The sequence below is a fragment of the Polypterus senegalus genome, chromosome 8, assembly GCF_016835505.1.
Source record: "Polypterus senegalus isolate Bchr_013 chromosome 8, ASM1683550v1, whole genome shotgun sequence".
In the NCBI taxonomy this organism is placed as follows: domain Eukaryota; kingdom Metazoa; phylum Chordata; class Cladistia; order Polypteriformes; family Polypteridae; genus Polypterus; species Polypterus senegalus.
The window spans coordinates 45,684,469-45,704,984 of NC_053161.1; the positions used below are offsets into that span (position 1 = coordinate 45,684,469).

At 36.2% G+C, this 20,516-nt stretch overlaps 1 protein-coding gene across 1 annotated transcript in view; it reads left to right on the forward strand.

Annotated features, from left to right (window-relative positions):
• Positions 1-5,137: 5,137 nt before the first annotated feature.
• Positions 5,138-20,516, forward strand: part of LOC120533935 (putative interleukin-17 receptor E-like) — a 99,199-nt gene continuing 83,820 nt past the window's right edge. The window contains exons 1-2 of the mRNA XM_039761065.1: positions 5,138-5,290; positions 13,535-13,562. Of these exons, the coding sequence (XP_039616999.1) occupies positions 5,183-5,290; positions 13,535-13,562 (136 nt within the window). The 5' untranslated portion in view covers positions 5,138-5,182. The remainder of the gene's footprint in view (positions 5,291-13,534; positions 13,563-20,516) is intronic.

The following is a 20,516-nucleotide window of genomic DNA, read 5'->3' on the forward strand; positions in this document are numbered from 1 at the left end:
ATCATTATCAATGACAAAGTGAGGTCCCTGTGGCATGGGCAAATGCGTGCGTTGGCCGTTAACGAGAACCACTGCATTCTTTATGTGTTTCAGAGAGTCGTCATTCCATTGTTCTCTTGAAAGAAGCCGGTGTTGCTCTAAACTGAACGTGCAATTCAGAGAGGGGTCCGTCTGACCTCAAGGGGCGGAGATTCCTCCTCGCTGCCGGGCGCTTAGTGGATGACGAGTAGCCCGCGACGGTCCGGGAGTGTCTTCGCACTCTCTTGGCCTACCGCCCCACTCCCTGTCGGCTGATTACACGGTGTGGAAGCAGCTTGAGATGAATCGTTGTCATCTATAACGAGGCCATAAGTTTTCGGGAATGCTTTCTAAACTCCCGCCGTTACTATCAGACCAGTCTGCCCGAGGATTACGGGAAACGGAGGATCCGGATGCACCGCCACGGTAAGCTGTCGAAGGGTTCCTCCGAGACATACGTAACACCGGCGGTATTGTATGCGGATATCTCCGTGTATACATTTTAGACTGGTCTTCTTTTAATCCACTGTTGCGGTAGAATAAAACGGCGAGCAACGACAGACACGCTACTGCCGGAATCGAACAGCGCTGTTATTTTATGACCATTAATAAGAAGCTCCCCCGTATGTTTATCCGCCAGGGGATTGCTAAGGGCACACAAACAACCCCGCCATTGTCCCTACGGTCCGCCTTTGTTCCCGACAGGTCGCAAGCCAGACGGCCCGCGACTTCGAACAGGCTCTGGATTGCGTGGAAGGGACTGCTTTAGTAGGACATAGCTCCTGGTAGTCCACAGAGCGGCTGTTCTGCCTCCCAGGTTTCACAGCCGCTTCTGGGTTTGCAAGGTTTGTAGCAGCTCGTCCATAGAATGGAATTTGCCCCAGGCCGCTGGGCAAAATCCTGGGGTAGCTTTTAGCAGCAAAAACAGGCCACTTGCTGCACTATCTGTAAGGGGTCAACTCAATGGCCGTAGCCACTCACCCACCTTTGCCAGAGAGCCATAGCCTGCTCTGACAGCCCTTTGTTTGGGTTAAACTCCCAGTTTATTATTTCCTTCACCTGCCAGCCTGGGGACAACTCATCGTTAACAGGGACCTTGGTCCCGATGGGCAGCTCGGCTATCCTGCCAAGGAGAGCATACTGAGCCACTCGTGTGTGTTCCCCAGAAGCCAGCCCACGCCTGTGGGTCCCCTCTACCTTCTCCACAGATGGGTGGTCAACCCGGTTATGCTCATGGAGCAGAGCCTGCACCGCCCTTCCTGACCCTCCGGCGCACTCCCTGCCCTGAAACTCGGCCCCGGTACTCACCCACCTGGTTCCATGAAAGTTCGTGTCCCGGTCGTTCCCGGTGTTCATCGGGGACACCATCCTGCCGACTACGCCACTGTAAGAAGAGGAGACCAGAGACGAAGAAAGGTTTGGGGCAGCCACGCGCTGTAATGCGGTTTCCAGGCTGCAAAAGTCTTTGAGGCATTTTAAACAGTTGTTACACAACAGAGTCCAAAACAGAACTCCCTGCCTAAGCAAAGGCAGTGAGCTTTATAGCACAGAGGGCGGAAATGATGTCGTCCTCTGGGCCGAACTGGAAGTGACATCATCCTTGGGGCCGGAACCGGAAGTGACCTCATTCTTGGGGCAAGTGATGTGTCCTTCCTGGAAATGGCGGCTCCTGGTGGGATTTCCCAGGTAAGACCTGCAGAGAACTCAGAAAGAGCGTCAGTGCACCCCGCCCCCCCCAAGCAGATGTATAAACAGTATTTTCTAAGCCCTTCAGCTGCTTCCCATGCACACGTGTGTGACAATGTGTATATATATGTATGTATGTGTATATATATATATATATACACACACACCCCTATCTACATTATATATATATATATATACACACACACACATACATACATACATACACACATATATATAATTTGTGTGTGTATGTATGTATGTGTGTGTATATATGATGTAGATAGGTATGTATATATATATGTGTATATGTAGATATGTATATATAGATATGTAGATATGAAGATATGTATGTGTATATATATGTGTATATATATATATGTATGTATGTGTGTGTGTGTGTGTATATATATATGACAGCAGCAATCCAAGCTTTGAGAAAACAGTAAAAAGGAGGCGTGTCAGACGTCGTGGTACATTTTCTGATGCAGCTACCGAAAACAACTTCGTGACGCTGCCGCCAAATACACAAAACAATTACTTTGACAATCATGTTACATTATTTTTAAAATGTTTCCTTTTCTTTTTCATAACTTCTTAAACACATGACATCGCTGCGAAGCGCGGGTATTTTGCTATATATATATATATATATAGATAGATAGATAGATATGAGAACAACACTCATATCAATGACAAAACAATTACATTAACAATCATGTTACGTTATTTTTAAAATTTTTCCTTTTCTTTTTCGTACCTTCTTTAACACACTACTTCTCCGCTGTGAAGCGCGGGTATTCTGCTAGTTAACTTATATACTGTATAGCTTTGACTTCAGAAGTTCAATATACAATATCTTCGATTTTCCACAAATATATCAAAATGTACATAAATGCCCATCTAGGGGAGAAAATTGTAAAAACCAAGGCAAAACATATTTATTTTAAAGTACAAAAAAAGCAAACAAAGACACAAAATGAAAAAAATGAAGTAAGAAAATTTGCCTAAAACTTGCAAACAAGTCCCAACATATAATACAATAATCAAAACAAAGCAAAGAACAGAAGCAAATAAATCCAAGAATCAAAAAAATAAAAATCAAATACAATTGCACTCTACAAACTTCAATAAATGACCACTAAAGGACCTGCCTCCCATCTTCAACTATATAGAGTGAAGGTGGTCCATCAGCTGTGACATTAGGGTGTCCCCGGCTCTTGTGGGTTCTACCCTCAAAACACAAAGAACAATGAACAACCCATAACACGTGCATAGTAATAAATAAACAAAATAATAGGAATAAAATACATAAATACAATAAACTTTAAAAAAAATCAACAAAGAAGACACCAGAAAGGAAAGTAAACATACAGTAAGCCAGGGAATATACTCTTGCTGAAACTAATAATAATGTGAAAAGTGAAGCACCTTTTTCATTTAAAAAATCATTTATCTGTTTCAGTGGTGTGAGACACACCAACATCTCCCCAATTTTCTTTATCTGTTACCAATCAAGTGTCTATGATAGTTTCTGACCTGCCAAGTTTGCACTTTTTGGGATTTGCAGTTAGGCCAGCCTCAAACAGCCACGAACATGAGATGGGTTCCCCATTCATTGTTAGTTAAGGAGCTGAGTGTTCTTCATGAGGTTCAAGGAAGCCTGACAAGAAGAGTTCTTCACATGAATTATAACAAAAGTAAAATACAGCTATGAGTCATTTATAGCTTAATTTTCTTTTCTTTGTGTACAATTTTATTAATTTATTTTTATTAATTGCCTTTTTTATAAATTTGTACTCAAGGTTATATAGCGTATTTTAAGAAGTCTTATGAAGTAAATTTTGCTTACCCCACTGGCAGATTTTTTACTTGTTACATAAAAGCAAAACATCTTCCATTTTCAAGTTTTTGTTTCGTCTGTTTTTGTTTTTTTTCTATTTTTAGCATATGCATTTTTTGTAGTGTGAACAACTGTGGAGCTATATGAGTAAACGTGGCAGCTGTTTTCCTAGAAATTGATTTATCATAAGAATTAGCTGCTTTTGCAGAAGTTGCTTTATCTGAAGCATTTGGCTATCTTGTGAGGAGCTGAGTGGTGCACTGTTGTGGCTCTCTGATCAAAGTGTTTAATCTTTTGGTTACAAAATCCAGTAAATTTCAAAGTCATGATTAAGTTCAAATTCATTGTCACATGTATAGAGTACAATGAAATTCTTAGTTTTATGTATTAGCAACATGTTGCTACTGTGGCATAACAAAATCTACTTATACAAGGAACTGATAACATCAAATTGGTTCAATAATAACAATAACAATTTATTTCTTATATAGCCCAAAATCACAGAAGAAATGCCTCAAAGGGCTTCAATAGGCTGTTTTTGACTTCCTAAGAAAACAAGATAAAACTCCACCTAAAAAATCCCTTGTAGGGAAAAAACTGGAAGAAATCTTGGGAAAGGCAATTCAGGGAGACACCTACTTCCAGGTAAATTGGATGAGTAATATACAATGCACAAAACATAACAAAGGTAACCCGATTCACAGAGCTGCATCTATTTTTTCCACCTCAGAAATACAATACAATAGTACAAACTGCATTGTCCTTGCACAGTGTGTCTCACCAAGTGGCAACTCTCAAGGCAAAATGCAAGAATAGATATTACCACTCACTAAATATAGAACTATCATATATAAAGATACAGATTTGTTGAAATACATCAAAAGCAAATTAGAAACTAGTTAACATAAATGAAAGCCAACACTGCAGAAGATATATCTTTTGAACATGTTAGGAGAAAATAATAAAAATGGACTCCACATACTTGGGGCAAATAAGCAAAATAAGCAAAGCACCTTACTTTACCTGTATCTTCTACTATGCTGTAATCTGTAATTAACAGGGCCCTAAATTCTGGCACATAATTAAAACATGTTCTTTTGGTTTGTGAAAACCATTTGCCCATTTAGAGGGGGGTACTTCAGGGGTCAGGACTAAGTCAATCACACTTACAAAACAAGTTAAAAATGGGAAGACTTTTATGTTTAACTAACTTACTGTACTACACATGTATAATCTTCCAGATGCTAAATCAATTACTCTGCTGCCTTGCAAAAGTCAGGCTAGTCCTAAGGAAGACACTTAGTATCTAAAAGTAAACTGATTTTCAAAAATCATTTACATTTTAATAGAAAATACATAGAATGTGGTCTTTACAATTTATAGTAAATTAAATATAACAATATCAGTTCTCAGTCTTCTTTTTCTTCTGCTTCTTATTCTCCTTAAACAGAGGAAACACATACACCCACACACACCCACAGACGCACGCACACGCACACACAGCACCTACCCTACTAGTAGGTGTGTCTTTTTTTTAATGGGAGCCTACATTGATATGAGACAGCTAGCCTGTAAACAGAAGGTAGAGTGCTGCTTGTGAAGAGTGATTCAAAAGAATTGCTTCACTGGCACTGAAAGATGATAGTTATACATGTCATTTCAGTTATGGTGCTTTGTGTAACATACTTAGTATGTGGCAGGGAGAGAATTGAGCGAATTAACCAATGTGAACACCAATGCTCTCCGGTAAGTGGCAATTTAAACTGTTTTATGTTTGTACTATAATTTACTTTAAGGTGATTTTAAGTAGCTCATCAATGCTTTTAAACAGAACCCTGTTTTTTACTATTATATTAGAACGTATCAGTTTTTTTTATTAAACTGTACCATTCATTTTTTACACAGCTGTTTTCTATACTCTTAGAAAAAATGAATAATTTAATGAATACTGGGCAATGTGTTCTGTTTCATTGTGACATCTGTGTTTAAATTGTTGTTCATTAGAAATTTAAGTAGGTGCTCTTTTACTTCTAGATATTTTCATAACTCTGGCTGTTGTTTGCAGTATATGAGTTCCTTGTAAGTACTGTAGATTCATATACAGTATTATGCCATGTATAAATATGTAGATACTTATAACCTGTCTTAAACCAAAGCCTTTTACAGATGGTTAGACTTTGTTTTTCATAAATGTATACTCTATTAGGAATTCATTTTCAATGCCTTACATAATTCAATTTTTTTAAACGCATTTCTCTAGATTATTTTTGCGGGGATCCTGGAGATTATCCCAGCAAGCAATGTGTGCAAAGTAAAGAACAATTTCTGGACAGGGCACTGGCCCATCACAGGGTGTACATAATTAATATTGTTTCTAATATGATACCTTAAAACTCTATAACATTGATGTTCAAATATAAAGCCATGCATCCACTTCCTGAACCCATTTAATCTAATTTCACGTTAGTGTTGGCCCAAATGCTACTCTAGCCTCAATGAATGAAGGGAGGGACAGTAAATGAGTGCAAGCTGCTAGTCCACTGAAGGGAGTTCTTACATAGAAGTCTACTGTCTCATAACAGGACAGTTCCTTGTCTGTGATATAAATTCTTAGCTCAGACACCATCTGTGTGAAATTCACATGTTTCAAGCCTGTCCACTTAGGCTTTCTCTAGGTACAATGGTTTGCTTCTCCCAAGGTACATGCTAAAGCTGTGTTTCTTAGATAGCATCAACTGTTAATTAACACATTACATGAGGTGTGTGCATAAACATGCCTCGTGGCAGACTATTATTTAATCTAAGGTTGTTGGTATTTTTGGTTCCCTGTGATCCTTTAAAAGGCTAAGCAGGTTCAGAAATTAAACTGATGAATGGTTATAAATAAGAAACTTTTTCAAAAAATAACAATACTTCAATGGTTATTTTCACAGTTCCAGGGGACTTGATTCAAATTCTATTCTGGTCTCTGTTGATGTGAGGTTTGCACATTCTATCCAAGTCTAGCTTTGGTTTTTCTCAATATATTCTGGCTTTCTCAGAAAAATGTATGTAAGGTTGAGACTGGACAGTCTAAATAGGATTCGTGTGAATGAGTGTACCCCTAGTTTAGGAAATGGTGGGATGAATAGTTAACCATAATGACATCTCACTTCACGATTTTCTCTGTATGTTACCATAATTCCACATTAGCAAGAGACAATGATACACACTGAATTAAACAGATTCCCGTATACAGTATAATGCCAACATAATTTTCCTTTCTCTATTTATTTCCAGAAGCATACTTTGTTCCATACAGGCTATTGGTGTTTTCTGGTCTATCCTGATACCACTGCATGCACTACAGCTCATCACATGACAGGATAGTAGTGTCCATTTATTTTATAAATCTGTCATTAGTTTTACGCTTTAACACCAAGTTTGATACAGACATAATCAATCAACCTGAGAACTTCAAGAAGTTGACAAGAATCCATCCATCCATCCATTATTCAACCCGCTATATCCTAACTACAGGGTCACAGGGGGTCTGCTGGAGCCAATTAACAAGAATACAGGAGGAATATATAAACATCACATTAAAAGAACACCATCCCACAAATGATCCCCAAAGTTTATGATACCCTCCGCTTTAGCCAAGTTCCACCTTCTTAGATAATATGAACTGTTTGCATCATCTAAGGCTAAATTATGAGGGTACAAAAATGCATTAAGCAAAAGAGAATATATTAAAGAAAGTTGAAATTATTACTATTTATTTCAAAAACATAATAGTAAAATAGCCTTTATTATTTTTCAGATCGATGTTGTAAGTGCTGATGGGCTACATAATAGTGATTCTCATTGCATACTGAAATTAGTGATTCAGTAAAAAGGCCTCTCACTATGAGAAACAGAAACTAGCATAAAATAAAATACAACAACTGAGTCATTACCTTATCATGCCAGGAATTTATCCTCGTCAACTGATGCTTACTTCTAACTGGTAACATCTTTCTGACTGCAAAAAAGTTATTATTCCCATTACCAAAGTTCATAGTAATTCAACTATTGTTCAAAAAAAAAAAAAAAAGCTCATACTTCCTTATCCCATATTAAGCTCTAAAAGAGTACTGACAGTAATTTCTTGTTCATATTTTGAAATACACTTCTTAATATTTAGTCACATATTTTTGTAAGCCTAATGCACAAGTGCCATAACAAACTATGCTTCAATGCAAATGAAACCCAAGACACATGGTATATGATATGTAACAGGTGATGTCAAAAAAAAAACCAAAACAAATTCTCACACACAGGAAGTTCTGAGAAAAATTACTCTAATTTGGTTACCTCAGTGCTATGAGTGAAGATAAACTAAGCTGACTTAAGCAAAACAGCTTGCAAAATAAAAATCAATTCTAGTCAGACGTGAGTCATCCTTTGTTGAATTCTCATTTAACATGCATCACCAACTAGGCATAAAACCATTCAATGAAAAAGGCATTGATTCTTTGCCAGGGCAAAGCATAATTCCAAATCAGGGTCACTGCAAAATCCCTAAAAGGATAATAGCCTTCTTTTTAATGCTTGCAACTTGATTAAATGACTAAACTAAAAAAAATGTACTTTTCTGTTTTTAAACCTGGAATTTTCACATACCAAACATTATGTTTTGGGTAAATTCATTATGCTTATCACTTTTGGTATGAGTCTCGTGTTTAAATCATCTGTATTTAGCAATATAGCCCTCATTTTTCAGCATTTAAATGTTCTAAAAAAGTAAAAATCCTTTGCTATGTATCAAGAAAGATGAACGCATGACAAGTCAATGGAGGTTGTCCTTAAACTTTATAATGCAGTGGTGAGGCCTCACCTGGAGTACTGCATTCAGTTTTGTTCTTCAGGCTACAGAAAAAACTTAACAGTGCTAGAAAAGTGCAGAGAAGAGCGACTAGGCTGATTTCAGGACTGCAGGGTATGAGTTATGAGGAAAGATTAAAGGAGTTGAACATTTTCAGCTTAAGCAAACGAAAGTTAAGAGCTGTCATAACTGAACTTTTTAATTTAATGAAAGGAATTAGTACAGTGAATTCAGGCCATGGTTTTAAAACAAGTTCAACAAGAACATGGCTACGCAGTAAGGATAAATTTAGCAGTGGACTGAGTTGCCTCGAAAGCTTACATATTGTAATTTTTTTAGTTAGCCAATAAAAGGTGTCATTTTGCTTCTCACTACGCAGAATTGTTAGAAAGTTTTTCTTCACACAGAGAACGGATGGATGGATTAGTGAACATTGTTGGAGTGAATGGGCTATTCTCATGTTGAAATGACATCTGGTTAAGTTATACAGGTAGACATATACACACACACGCAGATAACAAGATCACATGTGAAATCAGCACTTTTAACAAAGGGCAACTCTTAACTCCTGATGTAAGGGTTTAAATGAACAACTGTGTGTGAAGTAAGTCAGCATGGTGTTTTATAAGAGGAGGACATGTCTTCTTCATCTTTTACATTTGCATTCAATTGATTACACCTATTTCTCTGAATCATGATAGTCTCTAAAGATCAGATTGCCCTTTAACCTTTTAAATGTGGCGTAGTAGATTCAGGAAGAACTCTCAAGTCTTCTACTACTTCATTTTATTTACCTGTTTCATAAAAAGGGCTGGTCAAACTATTGTACTCTGTTTATTATACTGTAGTCAGTTTATTAAAATGATTAACAACTAGAATTGCAGGTTCCTCTTACAATATAACCTTTAATGTGTTATAAATGCTCAGTTCAGTTTTTTCTTAATGAAACATGTCTTTAAAAAGTCATTGGAATATTATTAGTTGAACAAAACTCTGCTCGGGTCACTAACTGTATTTTACACTTTTTAACTAAAAAATTAGGCACTGCTGTGGATGAAGCTGATGTGCTCTTATTACAGAGTACTGCGTGTTTAAATCCTAGACTCAGAGCTGTGCAGTTTGTATATTCTCCTTATGTGCCTATGTCTTTTTCAGACATTTCTAGTTTACTCGTATATCCCAAAGGTGCACATTAGGTATTTTAAAAAGTCTAAAGCTCTAGAGCTTTCCCTATGATTGACTGATGTCGAATCAAGGGCTGATTACTCATTTGGCTTTCTGTTGAAGTCCCCACACCATATTGGAATAAGCAGATCATTGGATTTATGGAACATAAGGAATATCAACCAGTATTATGAACCATAATACTTTTTATACCTCTATATGATTTCCCAATAATATTACAGCAACTCTCCCGACATTAGCCCTTTATTCCACTGTGAGTACTGTATATGAAAAGCAAGAAATTACATTTATAGATGTACATATTTACAAAATATTTAACCAGTCCAATAAACCTGAAACATTTGAAGAAGTAAAAGATCATTAGTTTTTCATTTTTCCTAGCATGAGGCATATACTGTACATCTCTACTGACTTCTTGCACAGTGCTAATATGTTTCTTTGTTTAATATAAACTGTTTCCTAGTAACTATGTAACATTTGCCAGTTAAAAAACTAAAAAAAATCTAGGCCTTAATTATAGTTGTTCTGTCCAAACTTGTACTGTTTATAGTGTAATATTCATTATAACCCAACATCCAAGTTTATTTTTTTCCAAATTATTTTTCAACACTGGATTTAGAAATAATTCCCCACAATTTCCTACAAATTCTACCTCATTCCAGTTTGAACCCAATTTCTCCCCAGTTCACTGTCAGTAATGCAGCACAAACAACAAATAGAAAATAGCACACCACCCTTTAAATTAACCATCAGACAATACACATATGAAATTATCATTCAGTTGTCACTATAAATATCTGTTAAATACCTTATGAATATCTTATGCCCTGTGACTAAAATTGCCTCAGAATTCACATTTCAGTGTAATACTGGACCTGTGGTAAAAGTGACTGTAAAGGACTTTAACAACATATGCAACTGTTTCCACATATTTATGTTTTCTTGTGAAAATCTTGGTTATTCTACATTTTTCTGAATGAAGTAAGCATTTATGTCTTTTCATCATACTTTTTAATATTTCTTTTTTATGTTTCAACTGTTCACTTCATTTTTTTAACTAATAAGCACGCAAACAAATGACAATGAAGTAGCCACTTGCGTAGCGGTCTGGCACTGCTCAGATTTACACTGTCGTAGTTGTGTACTAGACTGTGGACTTGTATACTTATCAAAAGAAAATGACAAAACAGAGTTAAAAGTTTAAAGCTATGGCAAACAATTCAAGTATTTCTTAATTTTTATCATCAATGTAAATTTGAATACTTCTGCACTTTTTTGCGTGCAAAATAAGAAAAGGTAGAAAAGGTCAAATGATGAAACTATGAGAAAAATTTCAAGGAAAAATCAGTCACTGATTATGAAGCTGGTTGGGAAAAAACCTGCAGCCACAGGGGTCATGAACAGGAATTGAAAACAAGTGAATTATCTAAACATGCATATGTTTTAGATTTCTTGGGGGGATTAGTGTATGTACAGGAAAATGTATGCAGACATAATGAAAAGGATCAAAGTCCGTATAGACAATAACCAAATATGGGATTTGAATCTTGGATGCTGTATCCACGGGGCAGTAGAGTTAACTACTGTCCCAGTGCTAAATACTATTTATTTATTCATAGAAAAGGTCCTAATAACAAAGAGCTTATTTTGGCTAATATTCAGCACAATCTAGACCCAGATTCAAAGAACACGTGAGTCAGAATCTGCTTTGACAAAACAAGCATAGCCTCTCAATATTTATAATAGAAATGCAAGCAACCAATCATTCACTTAAAATGATTTTCAATTGTTAATTTGAATCCTATTGCTTTTGGTATAAATTATCTTGTAATTGTGGGCTCTGTGAAAGACTTGATAGAATGAAGCAACATTTTTCATTAAGGTTATCATCATTATCATCACTAAAATTACCAAAGGATTAAAAACTTGCCCTTGTATCAGTTTTTAACTTTGTACAAATGACGATGATGACATATGGAGCACAGCATGCATTCATTTTGTGCCCCTACATTTTCCTATACAGAGCAAAAATCACAGGGCTTCCTTAGTTCAGTTTTTCAAGTCAAACATTTCTTCACAAACATGATATGTATGCATTTGCCACAAAAACTGTGTCCTAAAGTGAAGTGCTTTCTAAGAATTTAACTAAATAAATTTAAATGCACTAGTGCTTTACATTGGAGGATATGGGGCACAGAGCAAAAATTACAGATTTACCAAATACATCAATTTTCCAGCCAAGACAGTTGTCGAGTATTGCTATGCATCTTGTGATTACAGAAACACATTGTAAAATAGCTTATGCATATCATTTTTGAACAATAAACACCAATATTATGAGATTCAACCATTTTAAAAGAAGATCTGTACATGATAGCTCAACACTTAGTCTTACTGTGCAGCAACCTTTCATAATCACAGGTCTTGGTCATCTCTCGAAAGACTAAATCACAGTAAACTGTTCATGTGACATGATTGGTTTTATCATGATTTACTTCTAGATTTATGTGAAAACTTGCACAAGTGAATAGAAAATGTATTCTTACTATGATAAAAATAGCACCAGGAATATGCGATACAATAATTACTTCCAAATCCTGATTGTTGTCACAAACATGCATCAGTAACACAGAACAACTGTCTTGCCTTGAAAAATAGACTTATGTGGAAAGTGTTTAAGCTTTTATTTCATATCCCATATCCTCCATTGTGAAGTTGCAGTGCAAGTAACATGTTTCTTTAAATTTCTAGAACGCACTTAACTTTAGAGCACAGTTTTGTGTGCAAATACATATATACCATGTTTGTGAAGAAATGAATGCCTACTCAGCATTAATCAGCACAAAAAATGTTATCCGTTATTAAATTACTGATAATATACCAACTGAACCTGAGAGTCAGCTATTATAAAAACTGATAACTCTCAGTTAGGCATTGATAAGAAACTAGACAACTGAATTGTATTATACTGTATCTACAGCAAGAGGATGAACACAACTTTCCTTCTATGAAACGTATATTCCAGCATGTATCACATTTTTGTATAGATTCAATATTCACTATGCACTTTGTTTTGCCTCTCATGATGAAAACTTATTATTACTGAGGTAATTATAAGATATACTCTGCTCTTCTATTCATTTCAAGTAATACAATTGTTCTTTGTTGGTATAATTAGTTGCTGTACATGAATGACTGATGGGAAATTGTTTACTTTTGCATTAACTCTAACAATGACAATAGCAGTTTTCGACATCATTGTGATATTTCTTTCATCTGAAAGAAGGATGTGATGTCTTTACAGTCTTGGGAAATCCCCTGCTTTCCCCACTGTAGCAGGTTTTATAAAAGAGGAAAAGGATATGTCCTTTATGTATGATTTACTGTGTTACCAGTAGTTATGGCAACCAACTACGAGGGTGAATATTTTAAGACCATCAGATAAAGCTGATTAATTTTCTGGTCTACTATTAATAAATCACTTTCAGTTTGTAAGCTGCACATATAAGATCTAAGTATAAATCCCAACTTTAGGTAACATAGCATGGTGTTTTATTTCAATTAAATTTTTTGCCAGAATTCAATTCATATGTGTATAATATTGTATAGAAAAGTAAATATATATATATACAATTTTTGCATGTTTAAAAACTGAGCTCAATTGTATTATGATGTGTTTAAAATTAAATGATATTACCAATAGAAAATATAAACTTTATATTCCTGTTATCATTTTTTCTTGCTTGACTAAGAGCATTTGCTGTGAAGTTAGTGGTAGCCCTTTTCTTTTCATAAATCCAGTGAAGAGAACAGGCACCTTCATTAATCTCCAGGGCTGACAAACTGTGGAATCCAAGAAAAAAATCTGTCAAAAAAAAACTGTGACAATGTAACAATGTCTGACCTTTTTTCCTATTTTTACAAATGTATTCTAACACTTTTGTGACATTTCTTTGCAGGGACTGGAATGCACAGTGAAGGCAGTATGTAAGTAATGGAACCTTTGTAAGCAGTTTTCCGCTTACAGTACTTAAATAATACAGCATTGTTGACAAATTTGCTTCGTGATGCCTGCTCTGTTGAACTCTCTTGCTTTGTATATTTGTGAGGAAAATGTAAGCCTGTGCACGCAATGCTGCTCTGGATTAAGAAAATGCCATTATCGCTCCTCATCTGGGACTTTTGTACGAGCTATAATTAATTTGGTCCTCCCTTGTTATTGATTAACATTTATAAGAATGTTTTGTGAGAAGGGTGTATTATTTCCCATACAAGCTAGTTCAAGTGTTTTCTTAGTTTTTACTGTCATTTAATCACTCTTGACTGCTCCGACCCCATTTAAAAGAAAACACAATGGCTATTCAAACTTGACATTAACGTTTAACCCAACTGACACATTAAGCAATCAAAGTCTAAACTGTCTTTCAGATCACTACCATTTTCTTTCTGTGCAGTAATTTGTTAACTGATAATAACTCATTCCAGCTTTACACAAAGATGGTAGTGGAGACTCTGAAATGTTAGAGGATCATGTGATTATATTTTCATTGGCTGTGTTACACATGAGCAGCATATGAAGACATTCTGCTGTTTACATCTTTACTATTTTTCTCTAGTTGTGAATCTCATGATTCCTTTATTCAGTCTACTGAAGTTATTGTGTGTTCAATTTACTACTTTATTGTTTTCATTTGAATTCTGTTTTTATTTATAGATAAGGCACCTTGTAAATGCACAGTCTGAAAAACTGTGCTCTAATTAACATGTTTTATTTGACAACATCGCACCCATTGCAACCAGTACCAGCTATAACTTATAAATTGATTAAGAATGTTGTTTTATCTTATGTAATTGGTAACGTTATTTAAATACTTTAGTATGTGATATCTAGAAGTTAATCTGACTATTCATTTGTTCATTTCCTCATCATGTTTTAATGCTATAGAGAGCTTGAGCATGTTCTGGCAACCAAGACAGAAACTAGCCCTGGGCAACCTCACACAAACATATCTACACTCAGTCACAGCTTTGCCAGTTTAATGACAGCAATTAACCGAAGTTTCACATCTTTTTGAAAGTGGAGGAAAACTGGAGTATTTTCTACAAAATCCACAACTGCACACGTAAATCACACAAAAGTGATTCAGCCAGGAATTAATCTTTGGCCTTTTGAGTTGTGTGTGAATATTCCTAACCACTGACTCCCTGTGTTTCTCTACATCTGCTGTTTGTTTTGTAGAAAAACAGAATTGTGGAAGGGTATATATGTAAGTGTTTTCTAAAAACACCACACTTTAATTAAATAGCATTTGTGTCCACTGTTGACCCTATCCTCAATATTGTGTATAAAACTCCCATAACAGATTCACTATGACACTTATGCGGAGATGTCTGCAGAAAAAGCAATATGTCCCCCCATTCATTTTTTATACATGCTCTGTTCTGGCTAAAATCACAGAGAAGCAGACCAAACTATGGCATTAATGGTCTTAAGACAAAAGTAAAGGCATAAATCAAAACAGACTACTGTTGAATAACAAACTAACTTAACTGGATGTCTGCAACCCCTCAAAGTAAATGGCACAAAGACAAGGGAAAACATGAAAATGCTACACAAATGGGACACCAGCCAGAATTTAAATAAGAGTCCAAGTAATTAGAAATGGCAAAACTGCCTCCAAAAGTATAACAAATAAGCATAATGTCCCACACTGATATTTACAAAATACCAAAACAAATATTTATTTGCATGGGGTGTGTTTTGTTCCACCACAATGTCATGATACTGTACCGTATCTTCCCATTATCAACAAATGCTTAATGAAACTCATCTCGCAGCTCTAGATATAACTCATTAAAAGCCATTTAGATTATTAGTAACTATGACTTATTGTCCTGGAGTGCTTTTAATTAACACAAATGAGACTTTTTCTGTGCCCACAGCCTCCAAGATGTATAACTTCTTGTCCCACTGTGATGATCATCATCCTTTTTTAGTTAAACAAGCATATTAATGCAAAGACTATATTTTGTTAGGGATATTGTAAAATTTATATTCTCCATCTGTACTGTACTGGCTCTGCACTTTTACTGCAGTTTGCACTATGTTCTACATTGTTATTGCACAATGTGAATATCCATTCAGGATCAAACATATCTATAATAAGTTTCAAAATTTGCGTCCTTAGTGGCCAGTGGTTTTCTATTGTTCAAGTTGTTTTCAATCCTTGCCAGTCGTGGAATCTGCTGTTTTAATGATTTAATAATGCTTTTATTCATCCAGTTCAAGTTATTCTTATACAAGTGCTATTACATTCTGATGATATCATCCGCAGGATTTATTGACTTGAGGTGGTTATTCCTCTTCCAAGTCTTTCCAAATATTTTTAATACAAGCACTTCATGATGAACACACACAAGTATAAATGAGACCAAGTTATATGGTGAACTGTTGGCTCCTTTATCATTTGCCTCTCAGTGTTACAAGGCAGTTGGTTAAGAAAAGAAGAAGCAAATAAAAACAGTAAATACATCTCCTTAAGGATAAAATAAGCAATTAAGGGGTAGGGAATTGTTAACAAGCAATTTAACTAAAATGAAGCCATAACTGTTTTAGCAGCAATGATTGGTTTCTAACTAATAAACTGTTCTGGAAAAAAAACCTACAGCCATTGTGGCCCACCAGGACAGAACTTGGGAACACTTGGACTATATGTTGACAACTTGCAAGTCAAAGGAACATTTTAGTGGATCAAAAACATTCCCTCAACAAAGCAGTAAAAATAAATAAATAATAAGTTAAACACTGTATATACAACATATATGCACAATTTAAGATCCTCCTGTAGCAATGATGCTCTTAGGAACAATCCTGAGCTTAACATGGTTTGAATTATCCATCCATCAATTTTCTAAACCCCCTTATCCAGAGACATGGGTAAACTGGAGCCCATCCCAGCAAGCATCAGATCTAAGACTAGAACAATCACTGGAGAGGGTGCCTGCCCATCACAGGGTGAGCAAAATCAGATATATAACAGGCATATTTACCAGTTCACCTAATCTGCTTGTCAGTGCACTGTGACAAGAGCACCTGAAGGAATCCCACCTAGACATAGGATGAACATGAAAACTCCACACAGTGAGCACCTGGGACAAGAATCCTAGTCTCCTTGTTGCAAGTCAGTAGCGCTAACACTGCTCCATCATGCCACCCCTGGTTTTAATTACTTTAGTATAAATGAAGGAAGCAGTAAACTATCTATCCAGTACAGTATTAACAATAGGTTATCTATGCTGCACCCCTGCATGATATTACAGTACAAAGGCTTGAGTGGCATTTTCCACACAATAAAGAAACACAGGTTTGACATTATTATCAAATTATATAACTATTTTAAACAGCAGTCTATAAACTGTAATAAAAATCTCCAAGAGCACATTTTTCCAGTTGTCATTAATTATCCATGATCTAACAGCATGCAAAACTACCTCCAGAAACACACAGAAAAGCACCAAAATGAAAACCAGACATGATGTGTGCACCTAAACAGTTGTGGTTTGGTTGATAAACAGAAAAGCAAATGGTTTATTTGTAAACAGGAACTGCATTGAACATTATGCATATTAAATTTACATATCTGGTTTAACAATTACCAAAGAAAATGTCAGAGAAAGGGATTTTTTGTGCTGGGACAATAAGTTTATTGTGGAAAATTCAACTTTGTATCCAAATAGGTTTTATTTCCTGTTTTTCAGTAACACATTTGTCAATAAGTACCTTTTTAATTTAAAAAATGACTCTTTCAACATATGCTGCATCGTTACACAACATCTTAAAGAATACCTAAATAAGCAGATTTATAGTAAACTCAAAATTACGCTTTCTAAATAGGTACAATGAGAAAATGATCTTGGCAAGGTTTGATTTAAATATTTTTATTCAAAGTGCCACTTAGGAAATATCTACTGTAACCACACAAATTCAAATGTGACGATAACTCAGATTCAATTTCCTTCTAAGGACACCACTGCTACATCAATAAAAATCTTTATACAAGACTTCTAATTGCTATTTTTGCCTACCTCTAAATATGAGAGTGACAAGAACATGGAGAGTCAGACCAGCTTGGACATCACCAAGATTAAAAAGGTCTGCCTCAATACAGTAAGCAGGAGTATTTGGTTAGTGAGCTCTAAAGCAATCATAAATCGAAAAGACCTGATAGCCTGGAAATAATGGAATGCTACTGCTGTACAAAAGCAATCCCAATGAAAGAGGTAAAAATGCACAATGGAGCTATGGATAAAGAGAAGATGATCATTCTCAGAGAAACAGTTGGTCACACAACACTCATATATAATCAAAAGATGCCTACTATTAAAACTAGAAACTGATGATATAAAACACACTTGCCAAGATTTCATTCTTACACAATCGCAAACTGAATCCATGCAGTTAGAACAGGAACCCATTGAGGAATTATGTACTGGAATTTATGCCAATATCTTTTTATGTCCCAGCTGCTGACAGAAAGAACACGATCAGGACCATCCTAATCACCAACAGCCATCAGGCTCAGCTTGCCACACATGATGCCAATGTACAATCTAGGAGTATGCTAGCAGATTTGAATGCAGCAGTATGCACTTTTCCATCTACCAATCTGCAGTAAATGAAATTAGCAAACAAATATTTGCCAGAGCAGCAGTGATCTCAGGACTACTGGGTTGCAAAAGCCTTTGTGCAAAATTTTCTTAGTATCCTAACTGAAAAGTAAGACTCTAAACTAAACATGACTCTGAGCTCATTTTTAAAAGGCCAAAATAATCAAGGACAAACTCTGCCTGCTTAAAGGGTACAGTGGTGTGACTATGCCTAAGGTCCTAGAGACTGCCAAACAAGGGCTAATGGTACTTCCTGCCTGACTACTGACAAACATAGAAGAAACATTCACAGTATACTCTGTTATAGTGCAATATTGAAGAACAGATTGGAGAAGGAGGCATTGCATAACAACAGTATTCAATGGCTAAGAGAACTGACGACTGGACACAACAATATTCTGAAGCACAAACCAGTTTTCAAAAATAATATGATCAGGACAGGGGAGTTGATTTACCATAGGGTAATGTAAATTAAAGACCTAAAATAAAGTGCATATAAATATTTACATATATTTGTGTGCATATGTATGTGTATATGCATACTTTATATATATGTATACATTGTTTGTTCAAACAGGACTGTTTAATATCACATCTCTGGTTTATTGTATTAGAATTCTACTGTCATACGTTATCTGGATAGTGGATGAACACTATTTAACATCATACCTTGGGTTTATTCTTTCAAGCCTAATCAAGATTATATTCTAGGTTTATAGTATTTGAACTGTATTGCCAATAGATATCTCTACTCTATTTCTTCTACACTTCTGCTTGGGGGCTTGTTTTGTTCTGGATGTGCTCTGTCTCTAGACATGTCAGAGGACTTGTACTTCGTAAAGAGTGGTCTAGCCTCACTTGGGCAGGCAAAATGAGAGCAAGCTGTTTCTAATCTATCCTTTTCATCCCCACAATTTTAAGTGCCAACACAATAATAGGCTTTATAGCCATAACTCCTGGCAATATTGGAAATTAATGTTAAAGCTATCAAATGCAATAGTGTACAACCTTAATTTAAGATTATAAAATGACAACAAAAGTTCAGAAGCAATGTCTCTATAACTATACAGTGAACTTTGTGAGCTGGAATGTCAAAGGTCTTAATCATGAATAAAAGAGGAAGAAAGTAGTCTCTCACCTAACAGGTCTCAACACCAAGATATTATTTTTACAGGAGACTCACTTAATCAGCAAGGATCAGTTTTGGTTGCAAAAAGACTAGACTGGCCAAGTATTCCACTCCAGCTATACAAAGAAAACTACTAGAGGCATGGGAATCTTAATTCATAGAACAATTTCATTTGCAGTATCAGATGTAGTATCTGATCCTGAAGTGCAATATATAATGGTGATGGGTAATTTATTTAATTGTAAAGTGATTTTGATAAATATCTACGCACCCAATGTGGATAATAGAGACTTTATCCAAAATGTATTTGCATCAATTCCTAATGTGAATATTCACAAAATTATAATGGCCGGAGGCTATAATTGTGTTTTAAATCCAGACCTGGGGCGTTATGTATGAATGGTGCGTACGCACAAAAATGTTACGTAAGCCTGTTTCCACGTTCAAATCGCGATGTATAAAACCTAAACTTGGCAAAAAGCCACGCACATTTACACAGTAGCTCATATGCTGGCAAAGCAGTGCTACTGTTCCAGTGTGGTTTCACTTTCTTTTTTAGATCCACATCCCTTTATAAATACACTGAAATTAACCACATATTGTTTATTAGTTTAATGCATCTGATTGTAATTAACCTGTGTGAACGATAGGGGGTGCTCTCGCTCCCTTGAACCCCTGTCCACGACTCCAGACACCAAGTAAAAGTCCAAATGTTGACTTTATTTCTCTTCCACAGTGCACAAAGCACACTCTCCTCCACAATACTCATATAATCACCAGTACTACACAATGATACAATAAACCAATCCTCCAGCTCCCAGACGCGTTGCCACCCTTCCACCCAGCTCAGCTCATTGTCTGTGAGTTCCCAAAGTCCTTTTATACTCCTGACTCGGAAGTGTTTCTGCCCAACAGTCCACAAGTCCTTATTCCTTCCGGGTCAGGGTAAATAGTCCTTTTCTTCAACCCGGAAGTCCGTCGCTCTTCCTGTGACGAACCTCCGGGTCACAGGGCACGAAGAAGCCCTCGGTCCTCCCTGCAGCTCCCTCCTGTGGCCCCCACGGCATCCAGCAGGGCTTTGCATAAAACTCCAATGTCCATGATGCCCTGCTGGTCTTCTGGGGACCTCCACGCTGCAAGGAGGG